The sequence below is a fragment of the Heterocephalus glaber genome, unplaced genomic scaffold, assembly GCF_053883595.1.
Source record: "Heterocephalus glaber isolate CG9 unplaced genomic scaffold, H.glaber_assembly_v1.0 deba00001600, whole genome shotgun sequence".
Classification (NCBI taxonomy): Eukaryota; Metazoa; Chordata; class Mammalia; order Rodentia; family Bathyergidae; genus Heterocephalus; species Heterocephalus glaber.
In genome coordinates this window covers 22706069-22722156 of record NW_028258372.1, presented here as the reverse complement: position 1 = coordinate 22722156, position 16088 = coordinate 22706069, and the positions used below count along the sequence as shown (strand labels likewise).

General features: G+C 34.4%; 1 protein-coding gene across 5 annotated transcripts in view; it reads left to right on the top strand.

Annotated features, from left to right (window-relative positions):
• Positions 1–15401, top strand: part of Trmt1l (tRNA methyltransferase 1L) — a 36225-nt gene extending 20824 nt beyond the window's left edge. For all 5 annotated transcript variants that reach the window (XM_087194438.1, XM_087194437.1, XM_087194436.1 and 2 more), the window contains 6 exons: positions 1201–1391; positions 4795–4873; positions 8694–8860; positions 9547–9606; positions 12843–12969; positions 13075–15401. In XM_087194438.1, coding sequence (XP_087050564.1) covers positions 1201–1391; positions 4795–4873; positions 8694–8860; positions 9547–9606; positions 12843–12969; positions 13075–13327 — 877 coding nt within the window. In that variant the 3' untranslated portion in view covers positions 13328–15401. The remainder of the gene's footprint in view (positions 1–1200; positions 1392–4794; positions 4874–8693; positions 8861–9546; positions 9607–12842; positions 12970–13074) is intronic.
• Positions 15402–16088: the final 687 nt, after the last annotated feature.

Sequence of the window (16088 nt, the reverse complement as noted above, 5' to 3'; positions counted from 1 at the left end):
TTACTTCATTCTGCAAAATCTGCATGAAATATAAATTCCATATCACATCTTTAATGTTGACTTGATTTAATGTGTTCTTAATCTGTGTTGTTAGAATTTTATTTAAGTTTATACCTGAAATATTTCACCTTATTCTCCATTTTGAAATAAAGTAGTAATCAAGGAAAAAGTGACAGTTTCAAGTCTTTTATTTCAATAAAGTAGATAAGAGGTAGCATCATGAAAGGGAAAAATAAAAATTGTTTTTAGACTTAGAAATAATCACTTGTTAACATTTTTATCTTTATATAGTTTGAATAAAATGACAACTTATAAACGATTCTGCAAAATGATCTTATAAAGCAAGTTGTTTCTCATCAAGATTTCTAAACAGTTGAAAAAAGGAAGACTACTTTTTTCAGCACCTATTATATGCAGAATGTTATGCTTGAATGATAATATAATATGTAATTGAACAAGTAGGTATAGATAACAGTCACCTAGCTCAATGCACTCGCCCAAACACAAGATGTACAGCATTTTGATGGAAATTACTACTTCAGACATTCTTATTTTGGTATATCACGTTATGTATAATTAAAATGTTTTTAAAAATTACTACTTCAGTTTAAATACCGATTATTAGACTTCATGGACCTTCAGTGTTTTTCTAATTAACTGAAAACTCTGATGCACATTGTGCACATTCCCAGCAGCCTACTGTACACACTTTAAAACATTTATAGTATGACAGCAGCAAATTCAGAAATGGTGTATCTAGTAGAACTTAATCCAAAATATCTGTAAAATTAAAGATAGAAAATACTTTGACTATTCATTGTTCACTGAATATTCAGCAGTTCATACAATATTTTGCTATCCGTGTTCAGTGAATGTATATTGTTTGGATGAAACTTCTAGGAAAAAATAGATAAAAAGGAAGACAGTGATGGCAAAGTGACCTCCTGAAAACCAGAGAATATAGTCTTATTGACATTATATCGTATGTCTGGAGAATTGAAGATCCTTTTATTTAGTGTATTGCAGTTTGTGTAAAAGTTACAGTACTGACCTTTGGAAAACATGCTACTACTAAAAATTGAATTTTTTTTTATTTTCCATGACCTTCCCAGAGTTTACTGTCCAGGTCAATATTGTCTGTATAGTATCCTACAAAAGAAAATTATAATACTCCAAAATAACTTTACTGTTTTTTTATAGAGCTGCAGCCCGATGTAACAAAGGCATAGAAGTACTATTTGCAGTGGCTCTAGAACATTTTGTCTTGGTGGTTGTGAGAGTTTTGAGGGGACCTACTTCAGCAGATGAAACAGCCAAAAAGATTCAGTACTTGATTCATTGTCAGTGGTGTGAAGAAAGAATTTTTCAGAAGGATGGTAATATGGTAGAAGGTAAATTCAAGTTCCTCATGACCATATATTAAATTTAATTTATTTTTAAGTCTTCAGTGAATAAGTTTTTACCTAATTATACATATTATTGTCCTTTGACTTTAATGATTACAGTGCTAACTTTGTTATTTATTATACTGGATTAACTTTGGCTAATAGCCAAGGTGTTTGATTTTATTAAAATTATTTTCTCATTCTGTAGAATTTATGCTCTCTAGCCCCTGCCTTGTATTGAAACGTCTAGAAATAACTTGATTTCCATTGTCACCTATTCTTCGGAATATAAGTCAGACTACCTTTTTGTCTGGACTGTTAAAAATCAAAATAATGTTCATGTTGGATGAACATAAAAAGCTATCAGTTAAAAACTATTCAGTAAGCATTTATTAAACCTCTGCTGTATGCCAGGCCTGAGGACACGAGGGGAAAGTTGTCCCTTGTGCCCTCAGAATTATCTTCTGTAAGCTCTTAGATGGTGGGGGTTGTTTTGTTTTTGTTTTGAGACAAGATCTCCCTCTGTAGTCTAAGCTGCTTTTGTACTTGCTAAGTACCCGGCCTGACCTTGAACTCAGTATCATACCTCAGCCTCCTGAGTGTTAGAATTATAGGGATACCCCACAACACTTATCTAGTTTTTTGTATTTTTAAAAATTTTTTCATTTTATTATTACATGTTTGCAGTTCATGCAGTTTACAGTCATCTTGGATAGCAGTTACTTATACATATTATAGCTGGTTTCTTTTGTTTTTTTTTTGCTACCAGGGATTGAACTCAGGTCCTTAGGCTTGCACACCAGGCGGTGAAACCACTGAGCTAAATCCCCAGCCCAACTGGTTTCTTTTTTTAACCCCTTCCCTTACCCTCCCCCCTTCTCTTCCAATTTCCCTATCCCATTTTTCATTCTTGTTGATATCATTAATCTTAACTCATGTTTATGGCATATAATGTTTATATTAATTGGGGTTTTTAGGTTCCTGTACATGGCATATCTTTACTTATTTCCCCTTACCCTCCTCCTCACCCCTCACACTTTTTTCTTGGACCACTTCCCTATTGCAGAAGCTCCATCTCTTTGTCCCCTTCTATCCATCCTTTACCATTTTCTTTGTGCTTTGCCTTGCTCAGATGAGAGATGCCATATGGACTTAAATTGACTGGATCTTTAATTTTAGGTGGTTTAATTTTTTTTTTTTAGTTCTTTGTATATTCTAGATATAGTCCTCCATTTGAAGAGTAGCTGGCAAAAATTTTAGTTTTTTGTATTTTTAATACAAATTTTTAAGCACGCTCTGTATAGTAGAGTTTATAAGAGTTGCAATTTTTTTTTTCTCATTTTGTCACTTAGGTTTTTTTTAATACAGAAGTTTTTGTGGTGGTTGCTGTTGTAAGGTTAATCAAACTTGTACATAGTCTGGATTGTATCTGTAAAGATCTTTCTTATTAGGGTATGTTTTATTAAATAGGTCATCTCTTCTCCACTAATTTGAGAATACTTTACTTTTTTTTTTTTTTTTTTGGTTTTTTGAGACAGAGTCTTGCAGTGCAGTTCAGGATGGCCTTAAACTCACAGTGTATCACACGCTGGCCTCTTACTCAACGGTAGTCCTACCTTAGCCTCCTGAATGCTAGGTTTACAGGTGTGCACCACCATGCCTGACTTCAACCTTTATGTTATACTAAGTTCCATATGTATTTGAATTTGTTTCTGTGTTTCCCATTCTGTTCTAGTGATTAAATATCTATTCATACACCTCTACCACACTGTGATCTTTTTATTTGGTTTGCTTTTTGGATTTTGAAATGGGGTCTCACTATGTTGCCCAAGCTAGTCTTGGACTCTTGGGCTTTGTATGATTTTCCCGCATCAGCCTCCTAAATAGCTGATAGTATATGTACATACCATATGTGGCTACCACACCATTTTTATTAGTGGCTTTTTAGTGTTATTTACTATCTATTAAGGCAATCCCTCCTGAAAGCTATTTGTTTTCAGTGTTCCTGGTATTGGATCTTTTTTTCTTAATAAAATAGTAATCCAGTTGATATTTGTTGAGCACATTAAATTAGGGAAGATAGATACTATGATTTTGAAGCTTACTATGAACACAGTATGCTTTTCATTTTGCTCAAGTACTTTAGTAGTATATGATGGTGGAAATAGAGGGCATCCCAACGTGTTCCTTATTTTATTTGTTTTTTAGGTTTTTTGGTACCAAGAATCAAACTCGTGTCCTTGCGCTTGCAGGGCAGGCAGCGGAACCACTGAGCTAAATCCCCGGCCCCTTTGTTCCTTATTTTAATAAAATCCCTCTGCCATATAATCACATGAAGTAATTTTTTTTTTTTGATACTGGGGATCGAACTCGGGACCTTGCACTTGCAAGGCAGGCAGCGGAACCACTGAGCTAAATCGCCGGCCCCTATGAAGTAATATTTTCATTTAGAAAGAAGTTAGAGACCTGTGTCCCTACCATCATCATCCTGTATTCTGGGTATATCTAAGACTGGTTGGTTGAATCAGGCCATTCCGAGAAAATAAATGATCATCCCACGAATAGCCTGGAGATGGTAGAGGTTAGTTGGAGTTTGTAATTTAAAAAGACTATTTTGAGGGCTGGTGGTTTAGCTTACTAGTAGAGCACTTATGTAGCATTCATGAAGTCCTGGATTCAGCCCCCACCACCACCAAAAGAATAAAAATGAAATGACTATTCTGGGCCTTCAGTGAATTTTAAAGTCCTGTTATAGACTATTGCCCTACTTTGGAAATGAAGAATAATGCTAGAACCACCCCAATTTCCTTGTGGTTATTTCTCGCCTCCCATTTTTTTTTTAAATTGAATTAGGTTCTTCTAGCATATATTTTAGGCTAAATATGAATAAAGTCTGTTATAGAAGTAGAGTAACTCATTTTCTTTCCTGTTACAGAAAAATTGACTTAAGAAATGTTTATATTTTGATTGGGATGCTAGTTACATGGGATTATACTTTTGTCAGAATTTATCTACCTTTTCATATTAAATATATAAATGTTATTATACATGAATTATACCCCAATCTGCTAATTTTAAAATATATAAGTTCTTGTTATATTTCATATAATGTAATAACTAAAAACTTGTTCCGGTTAGGCCTCTAATATGCCATTTGACATGGATAAATTTTTAACTTTAATAGCTTTTAAGCTTTAATCTTCTAATCTGCATGATTGAGATTTTAACATCCACTTTCAGATAGTTGTTAGGATTAAAATGTTCAAATATGTTTAAAAAAAAAAAACTTGGAAACAATGCCCAGCACATAGTAGATCCTCAGTATATAGTAGCTGTGATAAAAATTAGTACTATTTGCATTAGTTATTTCTCCTTTGATTTCTCTTTTTATCTATTTATATTTTAACAGAAAACCCATATAGACAGTTGCCCTGTAACTGTCATGGAAGCATGCCTGGAAAGACAGCAATAGAACTTGGACCTCTGTGGTATGTACCTAAGCCTAACAACATATTCAGCATTGATTGAGATATTGACTTATTGATTGTTAACTTTTAACTGTATATGGTAAAAGGCAAGCAAATTTAGATTCAGTTTTAAGTTTAGACAAATAATTATGACTGCTCCCTTTCGATGATCTTGAACCTCTACTATTCTGTTATTCTCCTTATTTTATGACAAACCTAAGAGGCATTGGGGTAAAAGAGAAACCTGTATGAGCTACAACCTAGATGATTCATTTCTGAATGGTAAAAAGGAGACTTAAAATTGATCATTGTAGAACTAAGTCATGATTATAAAATGATAGTGGTAACTTTTTATAGAAGAATCGACTAATATAAAAGATCTTAGAGGAATTACTTTTTGACGAGAAAGGTAAAGCTGTTTGGATGGGATACAACTGCAAATATTTAATGTATGTGTGCTTTTCCATCATTGGTAACAAGTTAGCGTGTTTTGCTGCTGCTACTGTTTTTGTTTTTGCTTTGTTTTTTGTTTGTTTTGCAATACTTTTATTTGAAGGCTTTGTCCAAATACATTGCCTCTCAGGAAGAACTTTGAGCAGGGAGAGACGGGGCAAGGGAAAACCTCACTTGTCTGCTCCCTTAGCACACTTTCAGCACACAATCAAACTATACCACTGAAGTACATCCTGAGCCCTTTTTAAATTTTTATTTATTTTTCAGTACTAGGGATGGAACCAGGGCCTTCACACTAAACAATATCCCCAACCATTTTTATTTTTTATTTTGAGAACAGGGTATTGCTAAGTCACTGCTAAATTGTCCATGCTGGGCTCAAACTTGCAATCCTCCTGCCTCAGTCTTCCAGAGTGGTGGAATTATAGGCATGTACCAACATGCCTGGCTCGTTACTATGTTTTTTAATATCTTAATTTTTTTCCTTAAATTGTTTTTAATCATAATCCATACCTTAAATTTTGTTACTAGAGATTATTATAAAAATTTAAGATTGCTAACAACATTGTGATGTGAATCATTGTAAATTTCTTCCTCATTTTTTTACAAGGTCAGTCTTAGCCATCTACTAAACTTTAAATGTTGATCCAAATGGAAAATATGTTTGTACCCATTGTTTTATATTTATCCTTTGTAAAGAGTATAAGAATGACATAGTTTTTAAAAAAAAAAGAATGACATAGCCTTATCTTCCAGGACTCTCTTAGCCATATCATCTCCTACACAGTGATCCTACTTACTGATGTCAGAACTAGAGAAATAAAGAATAACAGCGCCTAGGCCGGGGATTTAGCTCAGTGGTTCCACCGCCTGCCCTGCAAGCACAAGAACCTGAGTTCGATCCCCGGTACCAAAAAAACAGTGGCTAGTTACTCCCAAATGGCACTTTCTTGGGGCCAGGGATTTAGCTCAGTGGTTCCACCACCTGCCCTGCAAATGCAGGGGTCCCTAGTTTGATCCCCAGTACCAAAAAAAAAAAAAAAAAAAAAGAATAACAGCACCAGAGATTTAGCTCCATGGCACCACACCTGCCTCGCAAGTACAAAGTCCTGAGTTTAATCTCTGGAACCAAAAAAAAAAAAAAACGAGTAAGAGTAATAGATTACTGAATCCAAAGGAAGATCCAGCACCCTCAGTTTACTGATGAGGAAATTAGGGTATAGTGTTTTTAAGTACTTGCTAAACCACACCCAAAAAGTTAGTTATTTCCCCATAGGCTAAGGCTGGAAGATTGCAAGTTCAAGCCCAGCCTGGAAAAGTCAATGACTGAGAGAGACCTTATCTCTAAATAAATAAATAAATAAATAAGTCTGGATAGGTAGCTCAGTGCAAAGGCCCTGAGTTCAATCTCCAGTATCACAAAGGAAAAAAGATCATTGGTAATTATTAGCATAGTTGGGTCGAAAATTTCAGTTTTCTGGTTCCCAGGACTAAGCTCTAAATCATGCTGTGTGTTTTCCAGACTCAAAGCCATTTTTTCGCCTTTACTCTCATCTAGAATACCTTCCCTCTCTCCCTCTCCTAACCTCTATTCAAATTGTACTTCCCTTTGAAGTCTCTCCTTAGTGCTTCAACCCATGTTGATTTTGTGGGTACAAGTAGAGGGTGGTACCAGATGTTGAGCCTGGGTTCTTCACACTGATCTACATACCCAGCCTTTTTTGAGAAAGGACCTCACTAAGTTGCCAAGGCTGGGTTTGACTTGCTGTCCTCCTGCTTCAGCCTCCTAGAGTGCTGGAATTACAGTAATGTACTTGATCATTTTTTACTTGATACTTTAAAATTATACATCCCTTAAAGAAAATGGTTTTTTATAAAATGGAGTACTACTCAGCCATAAAAAATGAATAATTAGAGACATTTATAGCTAAGTGGATGCACATTGAGGTGATACTCTTAAGTGAAATAAATAGGACACACATGTGTAAATATCAAATAGTTTCTCTAGTGTGAGAAACTGAAAGTGTAAATAAGGACTAAAAGGTATAATAGGTAATGTGAAATAGGAAGAAAAGGGGCAAAGGGGAAGTGGGAGAGATAGGGGAAAGGAAAGAAGGGAATGGAATTAATATGAGAAAATTTAAAAATGGAAACAAAGTCTTTGTAAATAGGGAGGGATGGAGGGGTTGAAGGGAGGGCAGGGGAAGGGGAAAACATAAGAACCAAGAGAGATTATGTAAAGGTGCAATTTTCCAATGATGAACGTCATTATATTGTATACCTAAAATGTACCAATAAAATAAAATTTTTTTTTAATTATACAGCCTTTCATATATATTTTCTAACCCTAATAATAACAACTAGCATTCATTTAAGGATATACTTTGTACTAGGCATTGAACATCCACTATCTCAATTTAATTCCCATAACAAGTTTGTGAGAAATTTTGTTTTCAATTTCATTTGAGGAATTCAAGTCTCAAAAGCAGTAATTTCTCAAGATCACATAGTAAGTGGTAAAACCAGGATTATAATCCAGGTTTATCTGACTTGAAATTTCATATTTTGTCAGTTATACTTGTGATTCCTAAATGGGAAGCATATCATATTCACCTCCGGGCCATTTTTAAGCTACACTACCACTATCATGTGTAATTCTTCTATGTGATTCCCCCCCCATCACCCACCCCAATATATACACAAGAATTAAGATTTACTCTAAGCCAGGCATCATACAGCATACTTCCAATCCAAGCACTCAGGAGGCTAAGGAAGAGGATCCTGAAGGCAAGCCTGGGCTACGTTCCAAGTTTAAGACCAGCGTGGACTATATAATGAGAACCTGTCTGGGGAAAAAAAAAAGATTTTCTGTTAGTGACTAGAATGTGCATTGTGAAGACCTCTGCATTACATTATATTCCTGTCTAGACTTAACAGGCCTTTTTTTTTTTTTTTTTTTTGGTACCGGGGATTGAACTCAAGACCTTGCACTTTTGAGGCAGGTGGTGGCACCACTGAGCTAAATCCCTGGCCCTAGACTTACCGGATTAATGTTGTATTTTATATTTAAGTATATCCTTCATGCATCCCCACCCCTACTACTCTCACATTTCTTAGTACTGTACTACGTACAAGAGCTCAATAAATTCTTACTAATTTAACTTCAATGAAATTTTCTTGGCTAATACTACTAGTTTAAAGAACTGAAATGACAAAAGGAGTGGGAAAAGAATAAACAATACTAAATCATGGATTATTTTTGAATAACAGTATTACTCTATCCTATAATTACATATTTTAATTGTAGTTAAATTATGGAGACTTACTTTTTTAATAAAAATAAACATTTCTCATATCCAATTCTCCATATATTATTTTTCTTTTTCAGGTCAAGTTCCCTTTTCAGTACTGGGTTCCTCAAAAGAATGCTGTTTGAATCTGTGCACCATGGATTGGATGACATTCAGACCCTAATAAAGACATTGATTTTTGAATCAGAGTGTACTCCTCAGAGTCAATTTTCAGTTCATGCACCTTCAAATCTCAACAAGCAAGGTGACTAATTGAACACTAGCTAGCTTACAAATACCATATCACTTTTATCTTTGATATTATAATCAAAAGCAATATAATCATGTGTTTTAAATCCTGTAATAAGTCTAATCATAATTTGGTTGCTACCATTTTATAATTACATAATTTTCTTCAGATTTATACTCAGGGACCTGAAATGAATGTGATTTTATTAAGATAATCTCCTTTTTTTGTTTTTAATTTTAGTAGATAAAAGGAACTTTATTGCTATATATCTATTACTGTATACTGTATACTTTTATTACTGTATAGTATACCTGTTTTCTAGAAAGAGAAGAACTTTAGATAATTCTAGGAATGGTATAGCCAGAAATGTTGCTAAGGTCCACTGAGACACAGAAAATGGATTTACGCATATATTATTCAGTAAAGCTACATTTTTATCTCCTCAGAATAAATAGGCTTTTGTAGTCTTAGTTGGCTATTAATATAAGGGTGGGTCTTCTAAACATCCTAGTCCTCTCATAAGTAATGAGAAGAAGCTCCTATTATAGAATACTAAAATACATAATTCTTACAACCTGTTTTAGAGAATCTTGTATATTGTATGAAATTCATGTATGGGTAGTATTTCATGGGCATATTTGAACTTTAAATTATTGCTTAATGTCATTTATAAAATGTTTTCCCATCTGTTTTTATTTTAGAAGAAAACGGTATATCTGTTAAAACTACAGATGATAACACAACAGATAACACTGCTCAAGGTATGTATGTATTTGGGTGTGTATACATACATATGTGTATATCAGCACAAAAGACATAGAAAGAGAAAGGCAGGAAGAGAAGAGATTGCCTTGGTAGCCTTCTTAAAATACATTTTCAGCCTGTTATGCTAACAACCAAATTAAGGTTTAACAGCATTCACACAGTATACAGTTCAGCATTTCTATTAACATGTACTTTGTTCACATCTGTTTTGGTTTTTTTTTGAGACAGTGTCTTGTTGTGTATATAGTTCAGGCTGGCCTCACACTCACCATGTAGCCCAGGCTGGGCTCAAACTCACTGCGATCCTCCTGCTTCAGCTTCCTGAGTGCTGAGATTACAGGTGTGCCCCACCACACCTGGCTTTGTTCACATCTTTAATATGCAGTGATCCCTCCAAGAGAACTATGAGGTCATGAAGAAGTGTGTGAACTAAAATAAGATCAAATAACATGTGATAAAATTGTAGCATTAAGATTAAATTTTTATTCAGCCATTGTAATTTTTATTCAGCTATTGTGGCGCACACCTGTAATCCCAGCTCTTAGGAGGTACAACAAGAGGATGGCTGGCTCAAGGCCAACCTGGCTACATGGCAAGTTCAAAGCCACCCTGGACTACATAGTGAGACTGATTCAAAAAAAATAAAGCACAGATTAAATTTTATATTGTTCTTTTAAAATTATTCATCAGTATATGATTTATAGCAATTTAATTTGATTAACCAGAATACCCTACTATATAGCCTTTTATGAATTTTAGAATATATGCATACTTTAAAATGTAGTTGTGTTAGACATTGCAGATTTATATCAAAAGGTTGTAAAGAGTTAAAACGTCAGTGCTTTAATATCTAGGGTTCATTTTGCTTTTTTTAAAAAAAGTAACTTTAGATACTAAGCTGAATGTAAAGAAGCCAGAGAATCACAAGCCCGAGGCCAGGTTGGCTACCTAACGTGACCCAGTCTCAAAGTCAAAAAACCTGAGCACAGTGGTATACACCTGTAATCCTAGCACTTGAAAGGCTGGGCAGGGGACTCAAGTTCAGGTTTGGCCTACAAAACTCAGTGAGACATCTCAAAATAAAAGTAAAAAAACCTGGGGTTGTAGCTCACAATACAAGGGCCCTGGGTTCAGTCCTTAGTACTGCAAAAGGAAAAAACAAAAAAGCCTGCTGATGCTAAATGTATTTTTGGATATAGAGAAAAATATAGTCTTGAAGTTGAAAGAGTAGTGGTCTATAATAAGCTATAATTTTATATTAGTTGCTCCATAGTTTAGTGTTGGCCTTCAGAGAAAACATAAATTCCTCTTAATATCATATAGTTTAATAAATTACGCTTTTTCTACAGTCATGTTTATTTGGCATCTTCAATTGGGGTTATTAGGTTCCTGTACATGGTATATCTTTATTCTTCTTACTTCCCCTTACTCTCCTCACCCCCTCACCCTTGTTCCCTTGAACCACTTCCCTGTTGCAAGAGATCTTTGTCTCTTTTTATGCATTCTTTATCATTTTCTTGTACTTTGCCTCACTCAACCAAGAGATACCATATGGTATTTAAGCTTGTGTGTCTGGTTTATTTTACTCAGCATTATATTTTCCAGGTAGATCCATTTTCCTACAAATGTCTCAAATGATGTCTTTTTTTTTTTTTGTACTGGGGATCAAACTCTGGACCTTGCACCTTCAAGGCAGGTGGCAGCACCACTGAGCTAAATCCCTGGCCCTATGTGTCATTTTTTATAGCCAAGTAGTATTCCATTATATATACATACCACATTTTCTTTATCCACTTGTCTGTTGATGGGTATATAGGCTACTTCCAAGATTTAGCTTTATGAATTGCACTGCTATAGACATTGGTATGCAAATATCACTATAGTATGAAAACTTAAGCTCTTTGGAGAAGATACCTAGTAGGGGGATCACTGGGTCATAATGGAATTTCTTTTTTTCTTTTTTTTTTTTTTGGTACTGGGGATCAAACTCAGGACCTTACACTTGCAAAGCAGGCAGCGGAACCACTGAGCTAAATCCCCGGCCCCCATATGGAATTTTCTAATTTCAGATCTTTGAGAAATCTCCATACTGATTTTCATAATGGTTTTACTAGTTTGCATTCCCACCAACAGTGCAGGAGGGTTCCTTTTTCACAACAGCCATAGCAGCATTTGTTATTATTTGATTGCTATTTTTTCTGGAGTGAGATGGAATCTTAGTGTTGTTTTAATTTGCATTTCTGTAATAGCCAGAAATGTTGAGTGTTTTTTCATATATTTGTTGACCATTTGTATTTCTTCCTCTGTGAAGTGTCTGTTCATTTCTCTTGCCCATTTCTTAACTGAGTTTTTAATTTTAGGTGGTTTAATTTTTTTGAATTTGTATATTATAGATATTAGTCCTCTGTCTGAGGAGTAGCTGACAGATACTTTTCCCATTCTGTAGGTTATCTCTTCACTGTACAGATTTCTTTTGCTATACACAAGCTTTTTAGTCTGATATAATCCCATTTGTTGATGCTTGCTGCTATTTCTTGTGCGACTGACGCTCTGTAGAAAATCCTTTCCTCCTTTCCTACACCTATTTCTTCAAGTGTTTTACCTATTTTATCTTCCAGAAAGCTTAATATTCTGTTTTAATGTTTAGATCTTTGATCCATTTTGACTTTAATTTAGTATATGGTGAGAGGTAAGGATCCAGTTTTATTCTTCTACAAACAGATAACCAGTTTTTCTAGCAGTACTTGTTGAATAGGCTATCTTTCCTCCAGCATATGCTTTTGGCCCCTTTGTCAAATATCAAATAGTTAAGTATGTCTGGAAAGGATTCTGTATCCTCAGTTCTGTTCCACTGATCCATGTGTCTGTTTTGGTTCCAGTACTGTGCCATTTTTTTTTTGTGCCATTTTTGTCACTATTGCTTTCTCGTATAGCTTTGAAGTCAGATATTGCTGTGTCTCCTGCTTTGCTCTTACTGCGCACAATTACTTTTGCTATTCTGAGTCTTGATAGAAGGGAAGTTTTGATTCAGAAAACAAATATTAAAGTTACATAAAGAGCAGTGAAAATACCTGGAATAAATTATCTCATTTTAAGAATTAAGGTTGGATAAATAGATTGAAGTGGTATGTCAGAGTAGTTACACTTGAAACTATAGTTATAAAAGCACTTAATTATAATTTTTAAAAGAATACTAATTGTGTGTGTGTGTGTGTGTGTGTGTATGTTTCAGGAAAGAGAAAATGTAGTGAAATGATTACAAATTTAGTCAAGAAGCAAAAGACTGATGTCATTACTGAACATCCTCCCTTCTATTACAACATCCACAGACACAGCATTAAAGGAATGAACATGCCAAAGTAAGACAACCAGTGAATGGCAAAGTTTATGTATAGTATTTTAGTATCATTATGAGTGAAATACAAATACAGTAACCTAATTATTTTTTTCTCATCTTATTGCAGGTTAAAAAAGTTTTTGTGCTATCTTTCTCAAGCAGGCTTTCGAGTAAGCCGAACTCATTTTGACCCAATGGGTGTTCGTACAGATGCACCTCTGATACAGTTTAAATCTATCCTTTTAAAGTATAGCACCCCCACTTACACTGGAGGACAGTCAGAAGGCCATGTCCAGTCAGCATCAGAGGATACAGTAGCTGACAGGGTTGAAATGTCAGTGAATGACAAAGCCGAAGCAAGTAGCTGCAGAAGATGGTAGACAGAGGGAAGTTATTCTCAGGTGTCTGTGTAGATGGCTCAGTAGTTCTCTATACCAACAGTAGTTTTTTGGGGGTTTTTTCTCTATTCTTTCAAATCAGTGGTATGAAAATAAAAAATAGTGCTGCTTTCATTCAGAAAATTAGCGGTTTCTAACTTAGCTGGTTTGGGAGCTTTTCAGGTTTTTCTTATTTTAAGAAAACTAAATTTTAATGGAAACATTTCACATGAAGCCAAGGTTCTGACTGAGATCACCCTACTATTTAGTAATTCAGTAAATTTTCACATGCTTGCTGTTCAGAATTCATGTACATTTAGAAAGCCATCCTACACTATTCTTTTTTCCTTTTTTTTCCCCCCATCTTCAGTGCTGCAGATCAAACCTGGAGCCTCATATATGCTGGGCAAGGTGCTTACGACTGAGCTACATCCCCAGCCTTTTTTTGTTTTTTTGTTTTTTGTTTTTAAGGCAGATTCTTGATGTGTTACCCAAGCTAGCCTGGAACTCCTCTAAGTAGCTGGAACTGCAGACGTGTGCTACCATGCCCATGTTATGCTTTACTATTCTTAATCATGTTTCTACTTGAACTGATCCATGATATTTATGTTTTTCTGTGGTTAGTATACAAATGAAATCAAAACCTTTTATATATCAAAATGACCCTAACTATATAAGAAACAGCATTCTTCCAGGTCACTCATATATTTTACAAATGCAAAGCTTAAAATATTTTCTCATTTTTTAAGAAATCATACTCCACACACTGATCTTTTAATTTATTACTAGCTTTTGAGAAATACTTGCCTGAGACAGAAATACATTTTTTACAAGTATGTAATCTAGGTGACCAAACTTCATTGTAAGATTTTTGTCAAAATACATTAAGACCTCTTATAATCGTTCACAAGTACTGAAATCCCAATGAGGAGAGATTTTGTTATGAATTAAACAAGTTGGGTGATCTCAAGTGCCTCAGTTAGTGCATGTCCGGTATTCATTTGGTTAGTTGTGCCCACTAAGAAGTAAAAATTGTCACCTTATGACATGAAGATTTTTGGGTTTTGGAATTGTTTTTTTCCTTTGGTTGGTTTTTCAAGTTTTGTTGTGTGTGTGTATTTGTGTAAATTTTTTTGTAATAGTTGCCTAGACTGACGTAACTAAAAATCAGTTGAACAAATACCTTGTTTGCATTAATATCATTCTTGCTTCATCTGAATATAAAATTTTAGGTGAAAGGATTTGGTATAAAGTTTAGGTTTTTGTCTCAGTGATTTACATATTTACCTGAATTTCTCAAGGGAAGTAACTTTTTACAACCATTAACATTCATAACTGATAGGTTTGAAAACACTGCATAAGAAAAAGCTACTGTGACATATAAAAACCTAGATGATGGGGAGGATAGAGTTAGATGAACACAGTTAATTTAGCAGAAATAAAGGAAAATCTCTGTTATTACAGCATGTTCCCAGAGGATACTTTTTTCTCTCTCTGCAGTTACATTTCAGTAAAGTAAGGAATAAGTAAAATGCAGGTTAGTTTCTATAACTATAAAAAAATCAGCCACTCCAATTGTTTCCTATTAAAATTATATTACAAAAAACAAATAAATTATTTTTCATTTGTACAATTCAAAAGAAAAACTACTGTAAACCCAGGAAGCAAACTAGTGCTTGATTATCTGATTAAAATACATATTGTTAAATTGAAGATCAGTGTCAAATTTTGCTAAATGTTTATCAGCATGACATATTGGTCAATGCTGAGATGAAGTTTATGCAGAGAGCCTAATTTGATACAGAAAGATGTAATTATTGTCTAAAGTATATATGTAGTATATTAATTTCACATATAAAGGCAGGTTTTCCAAAGAAAAAAATGGAACAAAATAGTTTAAAACTATGATAAGGTACATCAACCTAAAGAAGTACTTTAAAAATTTCATCTAGTTCTATATTAGCAATCTTGTTCCCTTAACAACAATTGTAATTTGGGACACTCCCAATGTTGACTGCATTATAAAGTGATATCACTTGTGTTCCTTCATTAAAATATCAGAAACTAGTTCAGGAAACCAGTGTTGTTACTTAATAACTACTCTAACCATATGCTCAGGAAATGGGAGAAGTAACCAGAGAACAGGTTTCTGTTGGTGGTCTTGGGTCAAGATTCCATTTACCTACCATACTGACTTCTGCTCTGAAAAGATGTGTGATATGCTGATTCCCAGAAATCATAATTAACACAAGACCAGTTCAGTATTTCCGAAAGGTCTAGGATTTCTTTCTGCATTGCATAATCACTATGGTAAATGGCCACAGGTTACTTTGGAGGATGCTGAAAGATACATAATACATATTTGTGATTTTATGCCAGGATAGTATCTCAAAGGAATCTAGGAATCAGAGGGTCATGTTTGAGTAGTGGCTCAAATCAGACTTAATAATTTTAAGTTACACAAATCAAATAGGATCATGGAGGTAATTTATTTTGGTCCCAAAGATCATTTGATCAATTAACCAAGGCCAAACCTTGTGTTAGACTCTGCTGATTAACCTGAGTTCTGATGCCTATTAGGGTAACCATACCCACCTTTCTACTCTAGCAATTAGGTAAACTATGGACATGCACCGCATAATGATGTTTCTGCAACAGATTGCATGTGTGATGATGATTCCATAACATAATGGAGCTGAAAAATTCCTATTGCCTAGTAATAACAGCACAACATATTACATGTTTGTGGTGATAATGGTATTAA